General features: G+C 38.2%; 1 protein-coding gene across 1 annotated transcript in view; it reads left to right on the top strand.

The window, feature by feature from the left end:
* LOC128660797 (uncharacterized) overlaps positions 1–19,443 on the top strand; it is a 77,807-nt gene extending 58,364 nt beyond the window's left edge. The window contains exons 2-4 of the mRNA XM_053714820.1: positions 18,051–18,269; positions 18,356–18,412; positions 18,747–19,443. Coding sequence (XP_053570795.1) covers positions 18,382–18,412; positions 18,747–19,333 — 618 coding nt within the window. The 5' untranslated portion in view covers positions 18,051–18,269; positions 18,356–18,381 and the 3' untranslated portion in view covers positions 19,334–19,443. The remainder of the gene's footprint in view (positions 1–18,050; positions 18,270–18,355; positions 18,413–18,746) is intronic.
* Positions 19,444–21,951: the final 2,508 nt, after the last annotated feature.

Raw genomic sequence — 21,951 nt, 5'->3', positions numbered from 1 at the left:
TGCATGCTCTATCTGAATTATGAACGTTTAAATCTGATTTTACTTTACCTTTATACCAAGAGAGAAGAAGTTACATAGAATTGATGCAGTTCTATTAATCAAGAAATTTATCTATCACATTTGTATGAATCTAAAGCAAACATTTAAGGAATGGGGAGATTGGTATAGGTAGGACATAGGAGAAGTTTGGTTTTAGAGAGGTTCAGCTTTAGGTAGTGAGAGGCCATCCAGAATGTGTTATTAGCTAGGCAGCTGGTGACACAAGTCAACAGGAAAGTGGAAATGTCTGGCGCAAAAAGGTAGATTTGAGTGTCATCAGCATCAAGATGATACTGAAACTCACAGGACTTGATTAATGACCCTAGAGATGATGTGTAGACTGAGAAAAGAAAGGGACCTAGAACTGAGCCTTGAGGTACCCTAAAAGAAAAGGGTGGGGTAGAGGGGAGGAGGAAGAGCCAGAGAAGGATACACTGAGGGTATGGTTAGAAAGGTAGGAAGATAGCCACAGTAGAGCTGTGTCACAAATACCCAAGGATTTTAGGATCTAATGCACCAATGGATAGTTTACAGTGTAAAAAAATGCAGAGAGGTCTAACAGGATTAGCACGGAGTAATGACCTTTAGACTTGGCAGTAAAAAGGTCTAAAAAATTTACCTTTAGACTTGGCTGTAAAAAGGCCATTTGTCACCGTATTGATGACAGTTTTGGTAGAGTGTTGGGGGTGAAAGCCAGATTGCAAAAGGTCAAAGAGATGGTTAGATGAGAGAGTGTGATAAGAGTTTATAAACAATCCGATCAAAAAAGTTTACAGGCAAGGGGAAGAAGAGAGATTGGGCGATAGTTGCAAGCTGATGTTGGATAAAGGTGAAGGTTTTCTAAGTATAAACTTAATGGGTATAAACTTCCACAAGAGGTGGTAATGACAAACACTGTGGGGGCTTCAGATAAGCATAAGGCTTTCCTACAAACTAGACAGGTTTCTACTTTTACAAAATATTGGGCAGACTTGTTGGGCCTATGGTTCTTATCTGCTGTTAAAATCTATGTTTTTATGTAAGAATAGGTGTAATTAGAGCATGTTTAAGGGATGTTGGAAATGTACCAGATTTAAGGGAGAGATTAAATATATATGTAAGGATGGTGTAAGATTAAGAGAAAGGGAAGGTAGCAGTTGTAAAGTTATAGGATCAAGGGGACAAGTAGCAAGATGGAAAGAAGAAAGGAGGGCAGAAACCTCCTCCTCAGTAACAGAAGTGAATATGCAGAGTTTTGGGATATGATGTGTTTGAAAGTTTGCAGTTATTTGTGGTGTGGCTATTGTTGTTGTGGAAGGAATTTATTTTATGTCGGATGGAATCAATTTTGGTTTTGAAATGTATTGAAAAGTCATGTGCTTGGACAGTAGTGTTAATGGGAGGAGAGAGATGCAAAGTATTAAAAGTGGAAAAAATATGGGGGTGGAGTGTGCCGAGCAAGCAAGTGGTCGCAATGTGCTGCAGCTCTGGTATTAGTTAGGTGCGTGCAACTAATTTCAGATTATCCCCTCATTTAATTGGGGTAAATAGTGACTCTATCAAGCTGTGGGCACAACCAAGGCTCCACCGGTGGGTTAGTCAAGCTCTTTCTTAAAGCGATGAGGACAGACAGCAACTTGTATCCTAAGCTGTGTAGAAAAATGTAGGTGGTAGTCACATTTGTTTCAGACTAACACTGCCTTTTGCAAGCAGCCATACTTTTGCAGCCTGAAACTCAGCTAGGTATTCTAACCTTGCCTACACAGATTAAAAGGGGGCTCCAAATTTAACTTGCTGCAAGTGAGGCTTCAATTGGATTGCCGTCTATAAAGTGCGATCTGGAGCTCTGTATTTTAGCGAGGACTCAAATATTTATGTGTGCTTTCCAGCAGCACTTTATTTATGCTTACCTGATGAAGAGTCTACAATCCATTACTCCCAAGAATTACCTTTCCTAACCACTAGGAGGACGCAAAGATTTCCAAGAACTCTATAAAACCCCTCCCACCTAACCAGAAACTAGTTTGACAAATAGCCAACCAAAAAAGGTAGGAAAAGGAATTAAGAACCCCCCAAAAAATAGGAGCAGGGAAAAAAGATGTGCCAAAAATAATCATCACCGATTAATACAACAGGGTGAGTCTTGTGGACTCTCACCACCACAAAAGAAATTAATTTAATAAATAATCATAAATTATGTTTTCTTTCATACAGGTGGTGAGAGTTCACAATCCATTACTCTTGGGAACTAATAAACAATCTGTGGAGTCCACAAATAATGAAAAGAAATGGCGGGATAGAAAAACCATCTTCTTTCACAAAGAATCCTCAATGATTTTTTTTAAAACATGCACTTAAAATAGCTTATAGGCAAAAAATATATATTAAGCTGATACCACTGTCTGAAGGAATTTCCTTCCAAAGGCTGCCTCAGTAGAAGCAAAAACATCAAAATTGTAGAATTTAGTAAAAGTATGCAAATAAAACCAAGTAGCCTCTTTGCAAATTTGATAAACAGAGGCCTCATTCTTGAAAGCCCATGATGTAACCACAGACCTGGTAGAATGGGCTGTAATCCAATTAGTTGGAGACTGTTCCACCTCCAAGAAAGCCAAAGAAACAGCAGAAGCTTTCTGCCCTCATCTGTAACCTGAAAAAAGAACAAAAACTAGAAGTTTGCCTAAAATCCTTAGTAGCATTAACCCAATACTTCACAGCTCTAAACACATCCAAATTATGAAGAAGCCGTTCTGAAGAAATCTTTGGATTAGGGCATAAAGAAGGGACAACAATTTCCTAACTAAAGTTATCTGAAGATACCACCTAAGGCAAAAAGTCAAGGCTTAGTTCTCAAAACAGCCATATCCTGATGGAAAATAAGAGGAGGATCACAAGAAAGAGCAGATAATTCAGATATTCTTCTAGCAGAAGAGAACAAAGCAACTTTCCAAGAAAGAAGTTTAATATCCAATTTTTGCATAGGCTCAAATGGAGGAGCATGCAAAACCTTTAACACCAAGTTAAGATTCCAGGGAGGAGACATTGGCTTAATCACAGGCATAATCTGTGCCAAAGCCTGAACAAAACCATGAATGTCAGGAAGATTATGCAATCTTTCAATAAAACAAAACTAAAAGAGCAGAAATCTGCCCTTTCAAAGAACTGGCAGATAAGCCCTTATCCAAACCATCCAGTAAGAATTGCAAAATTCTTTACACCAAGAAATAAAAGCGTTCCTAGACCTTATGATAAATCTTCCATGTCACAGGCTTTTGTGCCTGGATCAAGGTTTCAATCACAGAATCTGAGAAAACTCTATGGTTAAGAACTAACTGTTTAATCTTCATGCTATCAAGCTAAAATACTTAAGATCCAGATGGAAAAACGGACCTTGAGACAGAAAGTCTGATTATAGAGGAAAAGGCCAAGGTGAGCAGCTGGACATCTGAACCAGATCTGCATACCAAATCCTGCGAGGCCAAGCTGGGGCAATCAGGATTACTGATGAGTTATCTAGCCTTATCTTTTTAATCACTCTGGGAAGAAGAACCAGAGAAGGAAATAGATAAGCAAGCTGAAATGACCAACAAGCTACTAGAGCATCCACAAACTCTGCCTGAGGATCCCTGGACCTTGCAAAGTACCTGGGGAGTTTAACCGAGAAGCCATTCGATCTATCTCTGGGAGACCCCAAAGAACTACAATCTTATTGAACACATTACTTGGCTTAGACCATTCTCTAGCAACTATCTCAGAGACAGCATCAGATATAGGAAAAACCTCAGGGGTTTTAGCAACATTTTTAAAGATAGAATATAAGTGATTAGTAGACTTCCTCAGAAACCTTAGTATCTTTAATCCCTTAAGTTTGCAAAACCTCTTTTAAAAGAGAACGAATATGTTCATATTTAAATAAAAAAAGAGGATAGATCAGGGTCAACATCAGAAGAAGATGCCTCATCATCAGAGGAAACTTCTCCTTCTGAAGAAACAACAGGATTACCAACATGAATACTAACCTGAGGAGGCATAGCACTAATAGAAGGCAAATTCTAGACTGACCTTTTACTCTCAGAAGACCTGTTGAAATCTTTCTGAACGCATTAACACATTTAAACATGAGTCACATAAATAAGCTGGAGGAGATACCTCAGCCTTTTTACTATGTGTATCTAAGGTAGATTTAACGACTATGTGCATCTAAGGTAGATTTAACGACAGTATCAGAAGGCTCCTTTATAGCATCTAACTACAAAAGCATAACAGTTATAACCCCACAAAAAAAGCTCTTGAGGAATGGAAAAATGTATAACCTCCTAAAGTAGCTTGTGAAACTTATTAGGCCAAGGCATGCTACGCGGAAAATAAAGTAGGAGACAAGTAGACTCGACACCCGAAGCTTGGTTAGTGCTCAGCTAAGAAGGGTGTGCTTAAAACTATAGTTAATATAAAGAGAATAGTGCACCAAGACACGACGTGAGCATAAAAAAGGGCATACGTGCATTTATCCAATTACCTGATAAATTCTTTTCTTTTGAATTATCATGGTCCACAGCAGTGGCGGACCTTATGAACAGATGCAAGAATTTTTTTGGGCCCCTTTCCCCCCTAGTTTTTAATTAACCAGTTTACCCAAACAAAATGCAGAAATGTATGTTGTGCACTATGTTAACCCCATTTCTGCCAATGCTTTTATAGTACTTTTATAATGGCAAATTCTAGAAGCACTTTGCTCTATGAAACAGCTTTGTATTTGAATAATGTGAAGACTGCTTTCATAGAAAAATATTAAATCCCAGTACCAAGGGAGGAAAAAAAATAACTTTTGCAATTACAGAGTACAGTGAATATATCAATATGAATCAAATTACATAGTCATCTATTTTGTCTTTTTGTTCCTTAATTCTACGTGCAGAACATGTATAGTAAGTACTCCTTGCAACCTAGTGATGACAGCCCCCCTTACCTTATACTCCTTTTGGGTTGAATGCACACTCCTCAGCTGTGCTACTAACACTACGTGAGTGTCAGCTAAAGTTTAGAGACCTGTAGTGGTCCTTCCTTCCCTTGATCTAAGGCGGTAAAAGGCTGGGCGCGCTAAACTGGAGTCAAGCAGGGAAGCTTCATAGGCGCGCTAAATTGGAGGTACTGTGTGCAGCCATAAATGGGGCCGCGCTAAGAGGAATTAGGTTAGTTAGTGCTCTGTACTCACTAGCAGTATATTAACCCTATGCTTCCTAGCTAGCCATGGTCTCTAGCAGCATAAATGGTACCGTCTGTTTAACGCGACTATGAAGCGTCCTTTCCTGTCAGACTCCTCTTTGGTGAGTAGAGCCTTGGGGCTCCGTACAAATGGTCATTTCTTCCACTCCCCTGTGTGGGCCCCCCCAATGCTCGGGCCCTGGTGCAATGGCACCGCTTGCACCACCGGTAGCTCTGCTCCTGTTCCACAGTCTTCCATAACATATGGGATATATTTCCCACCACTAGGAGGAGGTCAAGAAACCATATCATAGCCATCTCTCTTAGTTTAAAATATAGCCAGGTAGAGAATAGGTAACATATAGGTAGGAAAGACAAAGCAGGGTCTGTAAAGGTGCCATTAGAACTGTCGCTCAAAAATTGAAATGAGCAGGGCGTGTGAACCATCATTAGAAAATAATTTATCAGGTATGAATAAATGTTGTTTTCTTTCGTAAAATTATGATGGTCCACGGTCCTCCATAACATATGGGATTAATACCCAAGGAGATGGTCTATGTTACGGAAAGGGTGGGAGAATTTTTCTGCCAGTTCTATTTAGCCGACACTGCAGCCTAAATTACTTTCCTGACAAAAGCTTCTTGTGAAATAGCAAAAACATCAAAGCAATACAATTTGGAAAACGTAAGCAGAGAAGACCATGTTGCAGCTTTGCAAATCTGCTCCAAAGATGCATATTTTTTAAAAGCCAAGGATGTTGGAACTGCTCTTGTAGAAAGAGCTGTAATATGTTTAGGAGGCGACTTTCCCACCACCAAATAAGCCTTGTGAATCACCTTAGTAGCTTTTTGCCCCTTATGAGTCCCAGAGTAGTGAACAAACAAACTAGAAGTTTGTCTGAAATCTTTAGTAGCTTGGGGATAGAATTTCAAAGCCCTGACTAAAAAAAAATTATGTCATAGTCACTCCTGAGAGTTAGCAGGATATGAACGCAATGAAGGAAGAACAATTTCTTGATTGATATTTTCAGTAGAAACTACTTTAGGAAGTGTATCATATTTAGTACAGAGTAAGCCTATCCTTGTGAATAAGTAGAAATTGAGAATCACAAGACAAGGTTGACAACTCAAACTCTCCTTGCCAAAGAGATTGCTAATAGGAAAAGTACTTTCCAAGATAACAGTAGATATCAATGGAATGCATTGGTTCAAAAAGAGGACCTTGTAATACAGAGAAAACTAGGTTCAAATTCCAGGGTAGAGAAATAGGTTTCACAACTGGCCTAATTCTAACTAACACCTGGACAAAAGTCTGAACCTCAAGAAGTTTAGCCAACTCCCTATGAAAACGAACAGATAAAGCAGAAATGTGACCTTTTAAGAAAATTAACGTACAAACCCTTGTCAAAGCCACCCTGTAAGGACTGAAGGATTCTACAAATCCAAAGGAATACCAAGAAAACCCTCTGGAAGAACACCACCCAAAATATTCCTTCCTGATCTTGTACTTTAGCAATTACTGCCCTATAATTTCCTGAGCTGTTTTCTGCCTAGTAATATCTCCTGAGTGAATAGGAAGTTGAGGGGGCAGAGCTACCACCAGGAGAGAAGCCAGTACATCAGAGAAGGCTACAAAGCCATTTTGAGTGTAATAATATTATATAAGGTACACCAAGCATAATAAATACTTTCCCTCATAAAAACATGGTCCCCATGCCTTACCAGAGTTTCCTCTATTGATCAGCTAACTGCACTGAGCAGTCAGCGGTTTTCTTAAAGGGCCAGGTAGCTAGTTTCTAAAAAGTGCCATAAATATTTCCCTAGAGCTGCCAGATGGCTGTGAAGGGCAACAATGTTACCTGGCTATGTCCCTGATAAGAATAGGGTAGGTATGAACGTAAAAAAAAAAAAAGAAGTGTGTCATGAGAAGAGCAAGCTAAGTCCCCTGGCTATGCTGTTCCTGTGTCAGATTACCTACAGATAGCCTCTGGGCTGTGTGTGTGCTGTGTAAAGTCACTTACCTTAAGCAGCACCCCTCCACTGGCTTACCAGGCATGTCAAATCCTTGTCAATGCAGCTGCAGCAGTATCTAGTAGAGAGCCCATCCAGTGCAAGTATCGGGTACCACAGAGGATTGCATTGGGAAATACCTGTGTCCCTCAGGAGGGAGGCTAAGGACGAGTCCCTGTGACACTTGAGGGTAGTTATGGCTGAAGTCCCATAAGGAAATACTGTACACATAACAGGGTATTCCTATGTCCTCATATTATTCAGTTGCTGTGAAGTTTCTCTTCTGTCTTCTTTGTGATTAATAATTCCCAGGGACTCTGGGAGTCACCTTGGTCTGAGCTCCCAAATTTAAATTTATAAGTAGCTGGAAACACCTCTATTCTCAACCGACTCCTATGAGACCAAGAACAAAACTAAGAGAGAGATGGGAGGGATTTTAAGCTCTGATATGGATACTTGACATCCTCCTAGTAGTGGGAAAAATCTCTATCATCATTTTATAAAATAAAATATGATACTTACAAACAGGCACTCAGCTTTTAGTAAAAGACCAGTAGAAAGCCAAACCAGTACTGAAACATATCAGCAGAGGTTATGGAATATAGTATATTGTAGATCCATTAGAGGAGGAAAAGACAAGTCCCTGAGACCACCATGGAAGGTCTGTGACAAAATTTCCCATGAGGTCCCTCTGACAAACACTGTACTCTTTGAGGGAAATGTGCCTCAACATAGACAGAAAGCCCCTGTTGCGGAAGAATCATAGACACATCTTCATTCTTAACCTTCCACTAGCAGAGACAAATACAAGTTTTTAGTAAGGTGGGAGGGGTTTCATAGAGCTCTTGGGGTTTGGGAATCTTTGCCTAGCAGTCAGGAAAGGTAATTTCCAGGAGTAATGTCTTGTGGACTCATCACCTGTATTAAAGAAAGCTGCATTTTTTTGAAGTTGGCTTTTACTTCACCAGCTATTTGTTTACCTAATTATTTAAAGAATTTACATACACAAATATTTTGCACTGTACCTTCAAATTGTTTGGGTAGTTATTTTATTTAAATTATATTAGAAAAGAAGTTTGATTTGAATACTTCTTATAGGTTACATTTAACAAATCAAGGTTATTGATATTATTGCTTTTTATTGTTGTTTTCAAGCTGTGTATGTCCAGAATTTCTGTTAATTTGACCAATGCATTTAAATGAGCATAATGTTTCTCTAACCTCATATTTGATATTGACTTTGCAACCTCACTAAAAAGCTAAATAAAAAAAGTGGAGAAAAGACGCTTAGGAATGAGGGACATAGATGAAATAATATTTGAAAAGTAGCTTTGTTTAGAGAGGTTGAGTGCGAATGATTAGGAGCGCAGCATAAATTTGAAATCAGGGGTCAAGCCCAGCGGGAACGCATGGGAATGGAGGCTCTGCACTATTTTTGCAGGAGGAACTAAGTTCCCCCTGGACAGAGAACAGAAACAGTTCAGTAAACACTGCTGCTGCTAGTGGGAGGAGCTGAAGCACAGTCTGGTTAGAGGTATAGTGAGATCCTCAAGTAATGGGCAATAACACTTCCTACAATACACTAAATGCAAACCTGTCAGCGTTCCTGCTGTGTGATCACCATGCACAGTGTGTGCTTACATTTCTGTGCGGCTTGCTCTTGGGTTTTTAGCTCCCCTTAGCTGAAATAAGACAATTGCACCATAAGTGGGTGTGACAGAGGAGGTGTCTGGAGTTACTGTCAGGCATGGAGGCCTCAGCCGCCCTGAAAAGAAAGGAGAGGGGAGGAAGGAGAGTGTGGAGCTAAGCTGGCAATGCACCATGTAAGTTAAAAACTATTGGCTAGATTACGAGTTTAGCGTTAGGGTTAAAAAGCAGCGTTGAGAGGTCCCAACGCTGCTTTTTTTCCTAAAGCTGGTATTACGAGTCTTGCAGGTACAGGTGTACCGCTCACTTTTTTTCCGCGACTCAAACATACCGCAAATCCACTTACATAAATTGCGTATCCCATATTTTCAATGGGACTTGCATAACGCCGGTATTACGAGTCTCGGAAAAAGTGAGCGGTAGACCCTCTCCTGTCAAGACTCGTACCGCATTTAAAAGTCAGTAGTTAAGAGTTTTATGGGCTAACGCCGTAACATAAAACTCTTAACTAAAGTGCTAAAAAGTACACTAACACCCATAAACTACCTATTAACCCCTAAAACGATGCCCCCCCCCACATCGCAAACACTTAAATAAAATTTTTAACCCCTAATCTGCCGACCGAACATCGCCGCCACTTTAATAAATATATTAACCCCTAAACCGCCGCACTCCCGCCTCGCAAACATTAGTTAAATTTTATTAACCCCTAATCTGCCGTCCCTAACATAGCTGACACCTACCTACATTTATTAACCCCTAATCTGCCGCCCCCAACGTCACCGCAACTATATTAAATGTATTAACCCCTAAACCTAAGTCTAACCCTAACCCTAACTTAAATATAATTTAAAATAATCTAAATAAAATTACTATCATTAACTAAATTATTCCTATTTAAAACTAAATACTTACCTATAAAATAAACCCTAAGATAGCTACAATATAACTAATAGTTACATTGTAGCTAGCTTAGGGTTTATTTTTATTTTACAGGCAACTTTGTATTTATTTTAACTAGGCACAATAGTTATTAAATAGTTATTAACTATTTAATAGCTACCTAGCTAAAATAAAGACACATTTACCTGTAAAATAAAAATAAACCTAACACTACACTATAATTAAATTAATTCCCTAAATTAACTACAATTAAATACAATTATCTAAATTACGAAAAACAAACACTAAATTACAGAAAATAATAAAATAATTACAATTTTTAAAACTAATTACACCTAATCTAATCCCCCTAATAAAATAAAAAAGCCCCCCCAAAATAATAAAAATCCCTACCCTATACTAAATTACAAATAGCCCTTAAAAGGGCCTTTTGCGGGACATTGCCCCAAAGTAATCAGCTCTTTTACCTGTAAAAAAAATACAACCCAACCCTACTCTAAAACCCACCCAATCCCCCCTTAATAAAACCTAACGCTAACCACTTGAAGATCACCCTACCTTGAGACGTCTTCACCCAACCGGGCAGAAGACTTCATCCTATCCGGGCAGAAGAGGTCCTCCAGACGGCATCTTCTATCTTCATCCATCCGGAGCGGGTCCGTCTTCAAGATATCCGACGCGGAGCATCCTCTTCCTTCCGACGACTAACACTAAATGACGGTACTTTTAAGTGACGTCATCCAAGATGGCATCCCTTGAATTCCGAATGGCTGATAGAATTCTATCAGCCAATTGGAATTAAGGTAAGTATTTAGTTTTAAATAGGAATAATTTAGTTAATTAAAGTTATTTTAGATTATTTAAAATTATATTTAAATTAGGGGGTGTTGGTTAGACATAGGTTTAGGGGTTAATATATTTATTATAGTGGCGGCGACATTGGCGGCAGATTAGGGGTTAATAAGTGTAGTTAGGTTAAAGCAGATGTCGGGGACGGCAGATTAGGGGTATTTAGACTCGGGGTTCATGTTAGGGTGTTAGGTGTAGACATAAATGTATTTCCCTATAGGAATCAATGGGGCTGCGTTAGGAGCTGAACGCTGCTTTTTTGCAGGTGTTATGTTTTTTTTCAGCTGAATCCACCCCATTGATTCCTATGGGGAAATCGTGCATGAGCACGTTTAGCCAGCTTACCGCTATCGTAAGCAGCGCTGGTATTGAGGTGGGATGTGGAGCAAAATGTTGCTCTTCGCTCACTTTTCTGCGGCTAACGCCGGGTTTGTAAAAACCCGTAATACCAGCATTGTCTGTAGGTGAGCGGTGAGCTGAAACTGCTCGTTAGCCCCGCAAGCCTTACCGACAAAAACTCATAATCTAGCCGAAAGTTTGCACTTCATGTGTGTCTAGTTAAAGGGACAGTCAACACCAGATTTTTTTTTTTGTTTTAAAAGATAGATAATCCCTTAATTACCCATTCCCCAGTTTTGTATAACCAACACAGTTATAATAATACACATTTTACCTCTGTAATTACCTTGTATCTAAGCCTCTGCAGACTGCCCTCTTATTTCAGTTCTTTTGATAGACTTGCATTTTAGCCAATCAGTGCAGTCACTGTAAATTCACGTGTAAGAGCTCAATGTTATCTATATGCAACACATGAACTAAGGCCCTCTAGTGGTGAAAAACTGTCAAAATGCATTTAGATTAGAGGCGGCCTTCAAGGTCTAAGAAATTATCATATGAATCGCCTAGGTTTTGCTTTCAACTAAGAATACCAAGTGAACAAAGCAAAATTGGTGATAAAAGTAAATTGGAAAGTTGTTTAAAATTGCATGCCCTATTTGAATCATGAAAGTTTTTTTTGGACTTGACTATCCCTTTAAGTTATTTTAAAGTGGTTAAAAAAAAAAAGCTTAGCATTACACCAAAGAAAAAAATGTGCTCATTAAACAGGGAAGAGTCATGTCCTTCCAGCTTCCTCTCTGATTGGAATTCCTTTTAGTTCTTCCAGAGATAGGTGGGGTGAGGTGTGCAAGGGAAATACATGTGGAAAATAGTGCTTGCAATTAAAGATGTTTGTGAAACATCTTGAAGTAGGATAAGCCCAATTACTTTATTTTCACCAATAGTATGTGCAGTCTGTATGTCTATAAATTTATGGTCAGCAAGCCAGATTCTCTGTATAATGCTGACCTGTGCAAGATAATGCTGCAGATTCAACCTTACCAGTTTCATCCCAAATTGAAAGGTATCTTGTTTTGCTTTCAATGTTAGGGTGCCCTTATGCCTCCTACTTCCTCTGCCAGTGTACATTTACTTGGTTTACGTGTTAATGGTAAAATAAAATGACACTCAGATGCCTTGTGACCATAAGATCATGATATCAGATGTTTACATGGCAGACCCTTACACATCCTGAGAGCCAGGAAGTAACATCTCCTAAATTTTTACCAAGGCTCTTAGCTTTTTGGATTATTCAAAATCATCTATGTACAAATGCCTCATCATGTGTTCTAAAAAGTGTGTGTCTAGCTTCTCAGTATCAGTTGAATGCTAAATTACAAATAAAAATGTCACCCTGCCATGTAAAAATTAAACCATGAGTGTCTATTTTCAAGCCCAAATGCAATAATTTAGCCCTTCATTGATTTTAATTTGCTTTTATTAACCATAGTGTATAGATTATATACCTATAAATACAGTGTGTTGTGTTTGTGTATAAAACAATAATTGTGAGGGGGTGGAAGTCCTGGTGACTTCCCACACTTTATTTTGCAGAAATTAACCCCTGTTTGTAATGCAAGAAGAGCAAGATTTTCTCCAGTGCCATTCTGCAGTGCAGGTGCATTTTTGCAAGTAGCGTGTAATGTGTGTGCCAAGGCTGGGGGTGCTACCATTGGGTGCAAGCTATGGAAGGAGGGGCTATTTTGTTAAAGGTGGCAGTCAGAATGAAATTATACAGAGAGTCCTCAGGACAGGAAAGGCAGGAGATTTCAGGGAGAAAAGGGGTTAGAGTGTGAGAGAGTAGTTCTGTGTTTATGGTGTATCTGTGGAGTCTATTTGAAGGGTTAGGTGGTGGATATGCAGTCAGTGTAGTGATTGTGCATTTCAAGAGATGATGGTCATAGAGTGTGTATGGGTAGTTAGTAAACTGAGAAACAGAATAATGGTGGCTGAAAAATAGGTCAATTTAATGGCCATCTTTGTGAGTGAGGGAATTAGTCCACTGTGAGAGGCAAAGTGATGAAGTGAGCTCCAGGAGTGCTAAGATAATCAATAGGAATATTGAAAACCCCAAGAATGAGGGCAGATGAGTCACATGAGAGGGAATAATGTAGCCATAAGGCAAAGGGGTCAAGGAAAAGATTTGGTGACGGGGGGGGGGGGGAGTGTGATATATGGCAGCAACACCAATTGATTAGGGTCAAATGGACTTTGAAGGAGGAGAATGTGAGGGTACAAGTGGGGTATGTGTTGAAAAGTACAGCAGGGAGAGAGAAGGATGCCAACACAGCTTCCTTGCTTGTAGCCAGGCCTGGGTGTATGGCTGAAGAGAAGACAGCGCAGAATCCAATTCTCAGATAATGAAATGGATTCTCAAGGGGACAGTTCAGGATCAGGAGGGGAGGATACAGACAGTAATTACACCCCACAAGGCCATGATGTAACAACACAAGTAGTTAGGCCAAAAGAAGGCAGTATGCCTGTAGTCCCTATTCTAAAAAATGCAAAGCCCTATGCGTATTCCAAATATAACGTACAAAGATCAGAAACAACAGTAGGCACACTTAGCAATGTAACTAATGTAGAAAGAGCACATGTTAATCAGGTTTTTTCAATTGCCCTCCCAGGAGGAGACATGGGGGGGGGGGCAAGATACAAGAGATACTCACAAAGGAAGGTACACGATAAGGAAGAAATAAATGATCCAGTGGTTATGAGTATTATTAATCTATCTACCCACGAGATAAATGAGCAAGAAAAGAGGGTTTTGGAATTAGGCTTGGGGTATGTTCCAACTGTGGGCTTTAACCTCTTCAACACACTCCTAGACGTAAACAAACTAATCAGGAAATTGACACTGTACAAACATTTCCAGAAAACAACACATAGGGGGGAATTGGACATGGAAATTAGTCCCTCTCAGACACAACAGGAAGGTCCTATACGAGAGGATGTATTGGATTTTGGGGAGCAGTGTGACGTAAGAGTCCTGGAATCACTCCTAACAGAAGGAGGACTGGACCCAGAATGGGGCCATACTGCCCTACCAAAATTCAAAAAACCCTCCAAGTTTTACCCCATCCAGGACAGAGGCCCTGTGATAGAAAAAACAAAATTTATTTCTCTTGTGGTGTATCCAGTCCACGGATCATCCATTACTTGTGGGATATTCTCCTTCCCAACAGGAAGCTGCAAGAGGATCACCCACAGCAGAGCTGTCTATATAGCTCCTCCTCTAACTGCAACTACCAGTCATTCGACCGAAGACAAGCAAGAGAAAGGAGAAACCATAGGGTGCAGTGGTGACTGTAGTTTAAAAATAAAACACACCTGCCTTAAAATGTCAGGGCGGACCGTGGATTGGATACACCGCAAGAGAAATAAATTTATCAGGTAAGCATAAATTTTGTTTTCTCTTGTAAGGTGTATCCAGTCCACAGATCATCCATTACTTGTTGGATACCAATACCAAATAGCTACTGAATAGCTACTAAAAACAAAACTTTCCAAGATAAGAGCTTAATATCTATGGAATGCAAAGGTTCAAACGGAACCCCTTGAAGAACCTTAAGAACTAAATTTAAACTCCAAGGTGGAGCAACAGGTTTAAACACAGGCTTAATTCTGACTAAAGCCTGACAAAACGCCTGCACGTCTGGAACCTCAGCCAGACGTTTGTGCAAAAGAATAGACAGAGCAGAAATCTGTCCCTTTAAGGAACTTGCTGACAAACCCTTCTCCAATCCATCTTGGAGAAAAGATAATATCCTAGGAATCCTGACCTTACTCCATGAGTAACCCTTGGATTCACACCAATGAAGATATTTACACCATATCTTATGATAGATTTTCCTGGTGACAGGCTTTCGCACCTGTATTAAGGTATCAATGACTGACTCGGAGAAACCACGCTTTGATAAAATCAAGCGTTCAATCTCCAAGCAGTCAGCCGCAGAGAAATTAGATTTGGATGGTTGAAAGGACCCTGAAGTAGAAGGTCCTGCCTCAGAGGCAGAGTCCATGGTGGAAAGGATGACATGTCCACCAGCTCTGCATACCAAGTCCTGCGTGGCCACGCAGGTGCTATCAAAATCACTGATGCTCTCTCCTGCTTGACCTTGGCAATCAGACGAGGGAGCAGAGAAAACGGTGGAAACACATAAGCCAGGTTGAAGGACCAAGGCGCTGCTAGAGCATCTATCAGCGCTGCCTTGGGATCCCTGGACCTGGATCCGTAACAAGGAAGCTTGGCGTTCTGGTGAGACGCCATGAGATCTAGTTCTGGTTTGCCCCAACGTTGAATCAACTGTGCAAACACCTCCGGATGGAGCTCCCACTCCCCCGGATGAAAAGTCTGTCGACTTAGAAAATCCGCCTCCAAGTTCTCTACTCCTGGGATATGGATAGCTGATAGGTGGCAAGAGTGAATCTCTGCCCAACGAATTATCTTTGAAACCTCCAACATCGCTAGGGAACTCCTTGTTCCCCCTTGATGGTTGATGTAAGCTACAGTCATGATGTTGTCCGACTGAAATCTGATGAACCTCACTGCCGCTAGCTGAGGCCAAGCCTGAAGAGCATTGAATATCGCTCTTAGTTCCAGAATGTTTATTGGAAGGAGAGCCTCCTCCTGAGTCCATGACCCCTGAGCCTTCAGAGAGTTCCAGACTGCCCCCCAGCTCAGAAGGCTGGCATCTGTTGTTACTATTGTCCAATCTGGCCTGCGGAAGGTCATACCTTTGGACAGATGGACTTGAGATAGCCACCAGAGAAGAGAATCCCTGGTCTCTTGATCCAGATTTAGTAGAGGGGACAAATCTGTGTAATCCCCATTCCACTGACTGAGCATGCAGAGTTGCAGCGGTCTGAGATGTAGGCGGGCAAACGGCACTATGTCCATTGCCGCTACCATTAAGCCGATTACTTCCATACACTGAGCCACCGAAGGGCGAGAAGTAGAATAAAGAACACTGCAGGAATTTAGAAGTTTTGACAACCTGGCTTCTGTCAGGTAAATCCTCATTTCTACAGAATCTATCAGAGTTCCCAGGAAGGAAACTCTTGTGAGAGGGGATAGAGAACTCTTCTTTTCGTTCACCTTCCACCCATGAGACCTCAGGAATGCCAGAACAATGTCCGTATGGGACTTGGCAATTTGGAAATTCGACACCTGTTTCAGAATGTCGTCTAAGTAAGGGGCTACTGCCCCGCGGCCTTAGGACCACCAGAAGTGACCCCAGAACCTTTGTAAAGATTCTTGGTGCCGTAGCTAACCCAAAGGGAAGAGCCACAAACTGGTAATGCCTGTCTAGGTAGGCGAACCTGAGAAAGCGATGATGATCTTTGTGTATCGGAATGTGAAGATAAGCATCCTGAGAAATTTGTTTAGGATCTTGAGATCTAAGATTGGTCTGAAGGTTCCCTCTTTCTTGGGAACCACAAATAGATTTGAATAGAATCCTTGCCCCTGTTCCTCCTTTGGAACTGGGTGGATCACTCCCATAACTAGGAGGTCTTGAACACAAAGGGAGCCATGTACTAAGGCATCAATTTTTTCGCACAGACCGTATCGAAATAACCCGCCGGCATTTGCACCATGCACTAAATGTACTAAATGCACTAAATGTACTAAAAACCAAGCCGTAAAATTTAGTGTCTATTGTGTGTCGAAGACAATCGGATTATTGATAACTTTGAAGCTTTGTTCGGCGCGAAAGAGCAAAGTTAAGAAGCAGTCTGCGACCTGATTGGTTTAGTTCTTTACCCACGTGACTATCTAGGTGTCATAATCGTCAGACAAGAAGCAACGTCTGGCTGCTGACATGTATAAGAATGTGCATTTTCCCAGAAATCTTAGAATATTGTTTATTTACTTTTCGGTATTCACTTTGACAAGATGGCTTGCTCTGGAGATTCTGCTACTTCTAAGAAGACTCGCAACCCTAACTTCTCACATCAACAGAATGTTGTACTTGTTGATCTAGTACTCGAATATTATGATAATATTTACGGTAGTCGAGTCAAGCAAACCCCAGGCGCTCGTAAGAAGATTATTTGGGAGAAAATTAGTGACGCAGTGAGTGCTCAAGGACCCACTAAAAAAGATATAGAGTCCTGCAAAAAAAGGTTCAACGATATCAAGCGTCAAACAAAATCCAAAATTGCCAAAGAAAAGCAATATGCTCGAGGTACTGGAGGCGGACAACCTTATGTCGCAGATTTGACAGACTTTGAAAGAAAAGTTTTACAGAGGCTTGGCACGGAGGTCATTGAGGGCATAACCGATGACTGTGATAGCGATATTCGTGGTAATTATAATTTATAAATTAATATTTATATTGTTTACTTGTCTGCTCCAAAATTGTTTCTCTTACGTTCTTGTTTTACAAAATTGGATTCTGTTAACGGAATCTTGATTGTACAATTTCTGGTTTACTGTTCCTTTAAAATAGATTTATGAATTAGATTACTTCTCTCTGTATCTATGTTTTTAAAGTTCCATTGAACGAAAAATAAAGCATTCATGATGGAGCATGAAAAACATTTTCAATTATCTAATATACTCCATTTTTTTTTCCTATTGCTTAATGTATTTTAAAAAATAAGGCCTACATGGCACAGTAAAATGAAACCCAAATGTTTGATTTTGAAAGGACATGCAATTTTAACCAACCTTTTTTTTTTTTTTTTTTTCATTATCTAAATTGCTTTATTTTGTATATATTCTTTGTTGAATAACATATATTGATATTGAAATGCTCGGTAGCTGCTATTTCTGCAACAAAGGAGAACTAACGAATGAAGCAAATTAGATAATAGTAGTAAAATTTAATTTCTTTTTTATTGTATTCTCTATTGGAATCATTTGAGAGAGATGTTTTTAGAGACCTTTTAATTTGTGTATATTAAAGCAAGATACAAATCATAGGTAGAAAATGTTATAATGGGAGTACATTTAACTTTTAATTAGCATTTCAAAAATTGCACATAAACTTTTAATTTTATTGATTGTATTAATTTAAATTTGTATTTACTAACTCCTAGGTGGTTCAGTTAGAGCGTCAACCTCTGCATCTGTCCATACCCCATCTACCTCTTCATCAGAGATACCACGTCCTTCTACTTCTCAGACTCTGAACGTAAGACAACAACATGGGCAATATTTACGGTCAACTACAAATACCAGCCACAGCCTATCGTCTGCAGATACTATTCCAGATGTAAGGAGCAGTACACCAGATACAGCTGTTGGAAGAAGCTCTGGTATGTATCTTTAAAACACTTATATATACACCTTCTAAATTTTTGTTTATAAATTAGATATTAATGTTTAATTTTAATTTTTACAGCAGATGTTGGACGTCTCTTCAGAGCCATGGTGACCGAATCAGCACCACTTTTTGATGGTAAGTTACTTTTTTTAAGTAAATATAGGATGACAAGACAAATAATTTTGGTACAAACAAAATTTAACTTTTTAAACTTTGATAGTTATTCAAACTGTAATACTGTGAGATTGATGTATTTTATATGCAAACAGTTGTACCATGTAAAATCACAATTATTGATTAGTAAGGAAGACATTTAATCTTATTGTAAGATTCCAACATGACATTATAACATGACACTATAAATTTCTCTTGTATAGTAACCCCTCTAACCATTAATGTTGGAATAAATTTCGATCAGCATCTTTTTTTTTTAGAAATTAATGCTAATTTTTTTTATTTTTTTTTTAAGATATCGCTGAGGAGGATGATTCATCAAGAGAGGTGATTCTGAATCTTGTTCCAGTTCCAGCACCAGAGGGTAGATCGCCAGAAAGTGGAAGCCTGACTCCTGACCTAACACAGATGGCACAAGATCAGGATTTGGATATACATGAGCCTGTTATAAACCCCCGTAGTGATGAGGAAAATACAAATTCACCACCTGATCATGGAGTACAAGCACAGGGAATTGAACCATTGGAACAACCACAAGCTATTGTCCAAGAGCAGGCACCTTTGGAAGATGCAGGTCTGAACGAAATGTTAAATCTTGCCAGAGGATATAGAGCAGACAGTAGACAGGTTCAGGAAATTTTGTCTGGACATTTAGAAAGATTTGACACTTATAACCAGCAACGGTTGGAACTGGACCGTGAAATCTTTAACTGGCAAAGAGAAATGGACATGGAAAGGAACCTACATATAAACAGGGCCTTGACAATAGCTGAAAATAACATGCGAATGGCTCAAAATACTATGCAAACTTTGTTAGAATTGATTAGAGATAGACATCAGAGCCAAGAGTCGCCAGATCCAAAAAGAACACGGTTTAATTAGTGCATTGTTATGGACAATTTTAAAGTTATTATTATTTTTTGGTTGACAAAGAATATATTGTTATTTGTACATAGTTTTATTAAAGTTTATCCTGTTTTTATTTAATTTTCTTTTTTATTTTTGAAATTTAGTTAAAATCAGTTAAAGGTTTAAAATGTATTGTACACACAGACAAATGTAAGTAAAACAATTATAATTTTTATTACATCCAAAATATTAACAAAATTGAATCCAAATGGCATTATAAAAAAAAAGATATGAGAGTGCTCACGGCCAATACAGTATATTTTTGGTTTTTGAATAAACTTTTTAACATACCAAAATATGACAATTTTAGTGGCATCAAATAAAAAATAAAAAAACCCATTTTTTTTTTTTAAATGCAATCATTGATTATCTGTTTTCCACTACATAAGTATTGTAGAGATTCTGAACCTGTGTATTTAAATTCATTATAGTATCCATTATTTGTTTAATATCTTCACAGACAGAGGATTGAACTTGTGATACAACTGGTACACTGGAATCTAGAGAAGGGACAAAAATTAGAAAATAAATTAAGGATTATGAGAACATGTTTAAAATAAAAACAGATTATTAATAAGCAGGTAACAAAATTGTATTATCATTTTGGTTAGAGGCGGTATTATCCATAGATGTACTTGTCTGTGTAGATTTACAAACCATCGATATGTCCCAGTCGTTATCAATATCAGAAATATGTGAGTTTTTCTCACTACTTGCATCTGAAATATATATTTAGAAATCGAGGTATATATTTTGGTATTGATTTGACTATAAGCTATAATATAGTAAATAAAAAAATGAATAAACAATTACCTAGTTGAATTGAGGGTGAAGTTAATGACATCCTTTCAGGAGCATTATTTGCTTCATTGTCACTATCTATGAAAGATTAATAAGGAATTCTATATAAAAAATTGTAAGTAGAAAAATGGTAATGGTACAAAATATAAGAAAAATACCTTCTGTAGAAGATATTTGTATTATTCTTGTGAACCTTGTTTTCTTCTTTTTCATCACTCTTTTATTGGTTTCTGTAAATAACACAACAAGCTAATCATGATTAAATTTATCAATTGTATAACTATAGATATGTAAACCATGGTTCTATTGTACCTTGAGGTGTATGAACGACAGTTAGGCGCCTGACACCTCCTTTCTGTGGGGACAATTGTCTGTCAAGCAAAGACAGTGGCAAGGGTGGGGATCTAGCCTCACTTCTAGGTGTCAAATTTAGAATAGGCCTTACATAACGTGGAGGAGGAGCACCACAAATATTTTCTTTCTTCTTATCTGAAATAGAAAATTTGTACATATGTTTGTTTAAAGTTTCTTAGTTTTAAAATGTGTTATATAATAAAGTTTTCAATTTTCGTGTGTGTGTGTTTCAATTTGTTTTAAATTAGAATGGACATGAAAGTGATATGGTACACCTATTTATTCTTTCAGTTCTCATATTGATGATGAAATTTGCATAGAATTTATAATTTAAAAGAATAACTAAATTATATACCAGTAAGAAACAGTATGGACATGAAAGTGATCACTATGGTACACTGAAACCTATTTATTCTTTCAGTTCTCATATTGATGATGACATTTGCATAGAATTTATAATTTAAAAGAATAACTAAATTATATACCAGTAAGAAACAGTATGGACATGAAAGTGATCACTATGGTACACTGAAACCTAATTATAATTTCAGATCTCATATTGATGATGAACTTTGCATAGAATTTATAATTTAAAAGAATAACAATTTTATAAACTTACATGTCCTTAAAAGGCTCCTAATAGATTGGTAATATAGTGGTTCTCGACGTTTAACATCACTGTATCGTCTCAAACATTGACGCCTGGTCCTTTTAATTTTTGATACACGATACATTCTGCGTATCATTTCATAAATAGTTTTGTCCCTTTCATCTTGAATGACCCCCCGGACACCCCCTAAGCGTTTGGGAAAATATCTATCCATTACATACACTAGAATTATAATTTTCCCCAATGTGAAAGGTGCAATTCTCTTCATCCTCCCTGGTCCCATAGCAACTTTCTAGATGGGTGTGTCAAATCCCAAAATGTTCTCAATATCGCGTTATTCACTGTCTCTATGCAACATTATTGTATATTTGCTAAATTGTTAGAATTCTCTGGATACAATTATAAAAAAGTAGTATTATTTATTGCCATTCTCAAGTAATGATAAATGTAAATGAAGTTTGATGTATATATTTTATTGTGTAATATAGTTATCAATAGTGTAGTGTATTTTTTTTTTGTTATGTAGGACAGTCATATAATTATAGATCTTTATGATTATTTGGTTTATATAGTTATTGTGCAATATGTTGGTTTTAAATAAAAATTAAAGTTTTATTGAAAAACAATATCCAATGTGACCGTTTATTATAATTTGTTAAATTATACAAATAAAAACAAATAAAAAAATCACACAAGTATATGATGAAAAAAAAAAAGATTTTATTCAGAAAATGAAAATTTAGTTTTTCATTCAAAAGACCAAAATATAGAAGTCCTGTGATTACAATCTTTTGATGAAATCAATCCTTAAAATAGTTCTCTGCGA

This window comes from Bombina bombina, chromosome 5 (genome assembly GCF_027579735.1).
Source record: "Bombina bombina isolate aBomBom1 chromosome 5, aBomBom1.pri, whole genome shotgun sequence".
NCBI lineage: Eukaryota > Metazoa > Chordata > Amphibia > Anura > Bombinatoridae > Bombina > Bombina bombina.
This window is presented reverse-complemented; position numbering and strand designations above follow the sequence as displayed.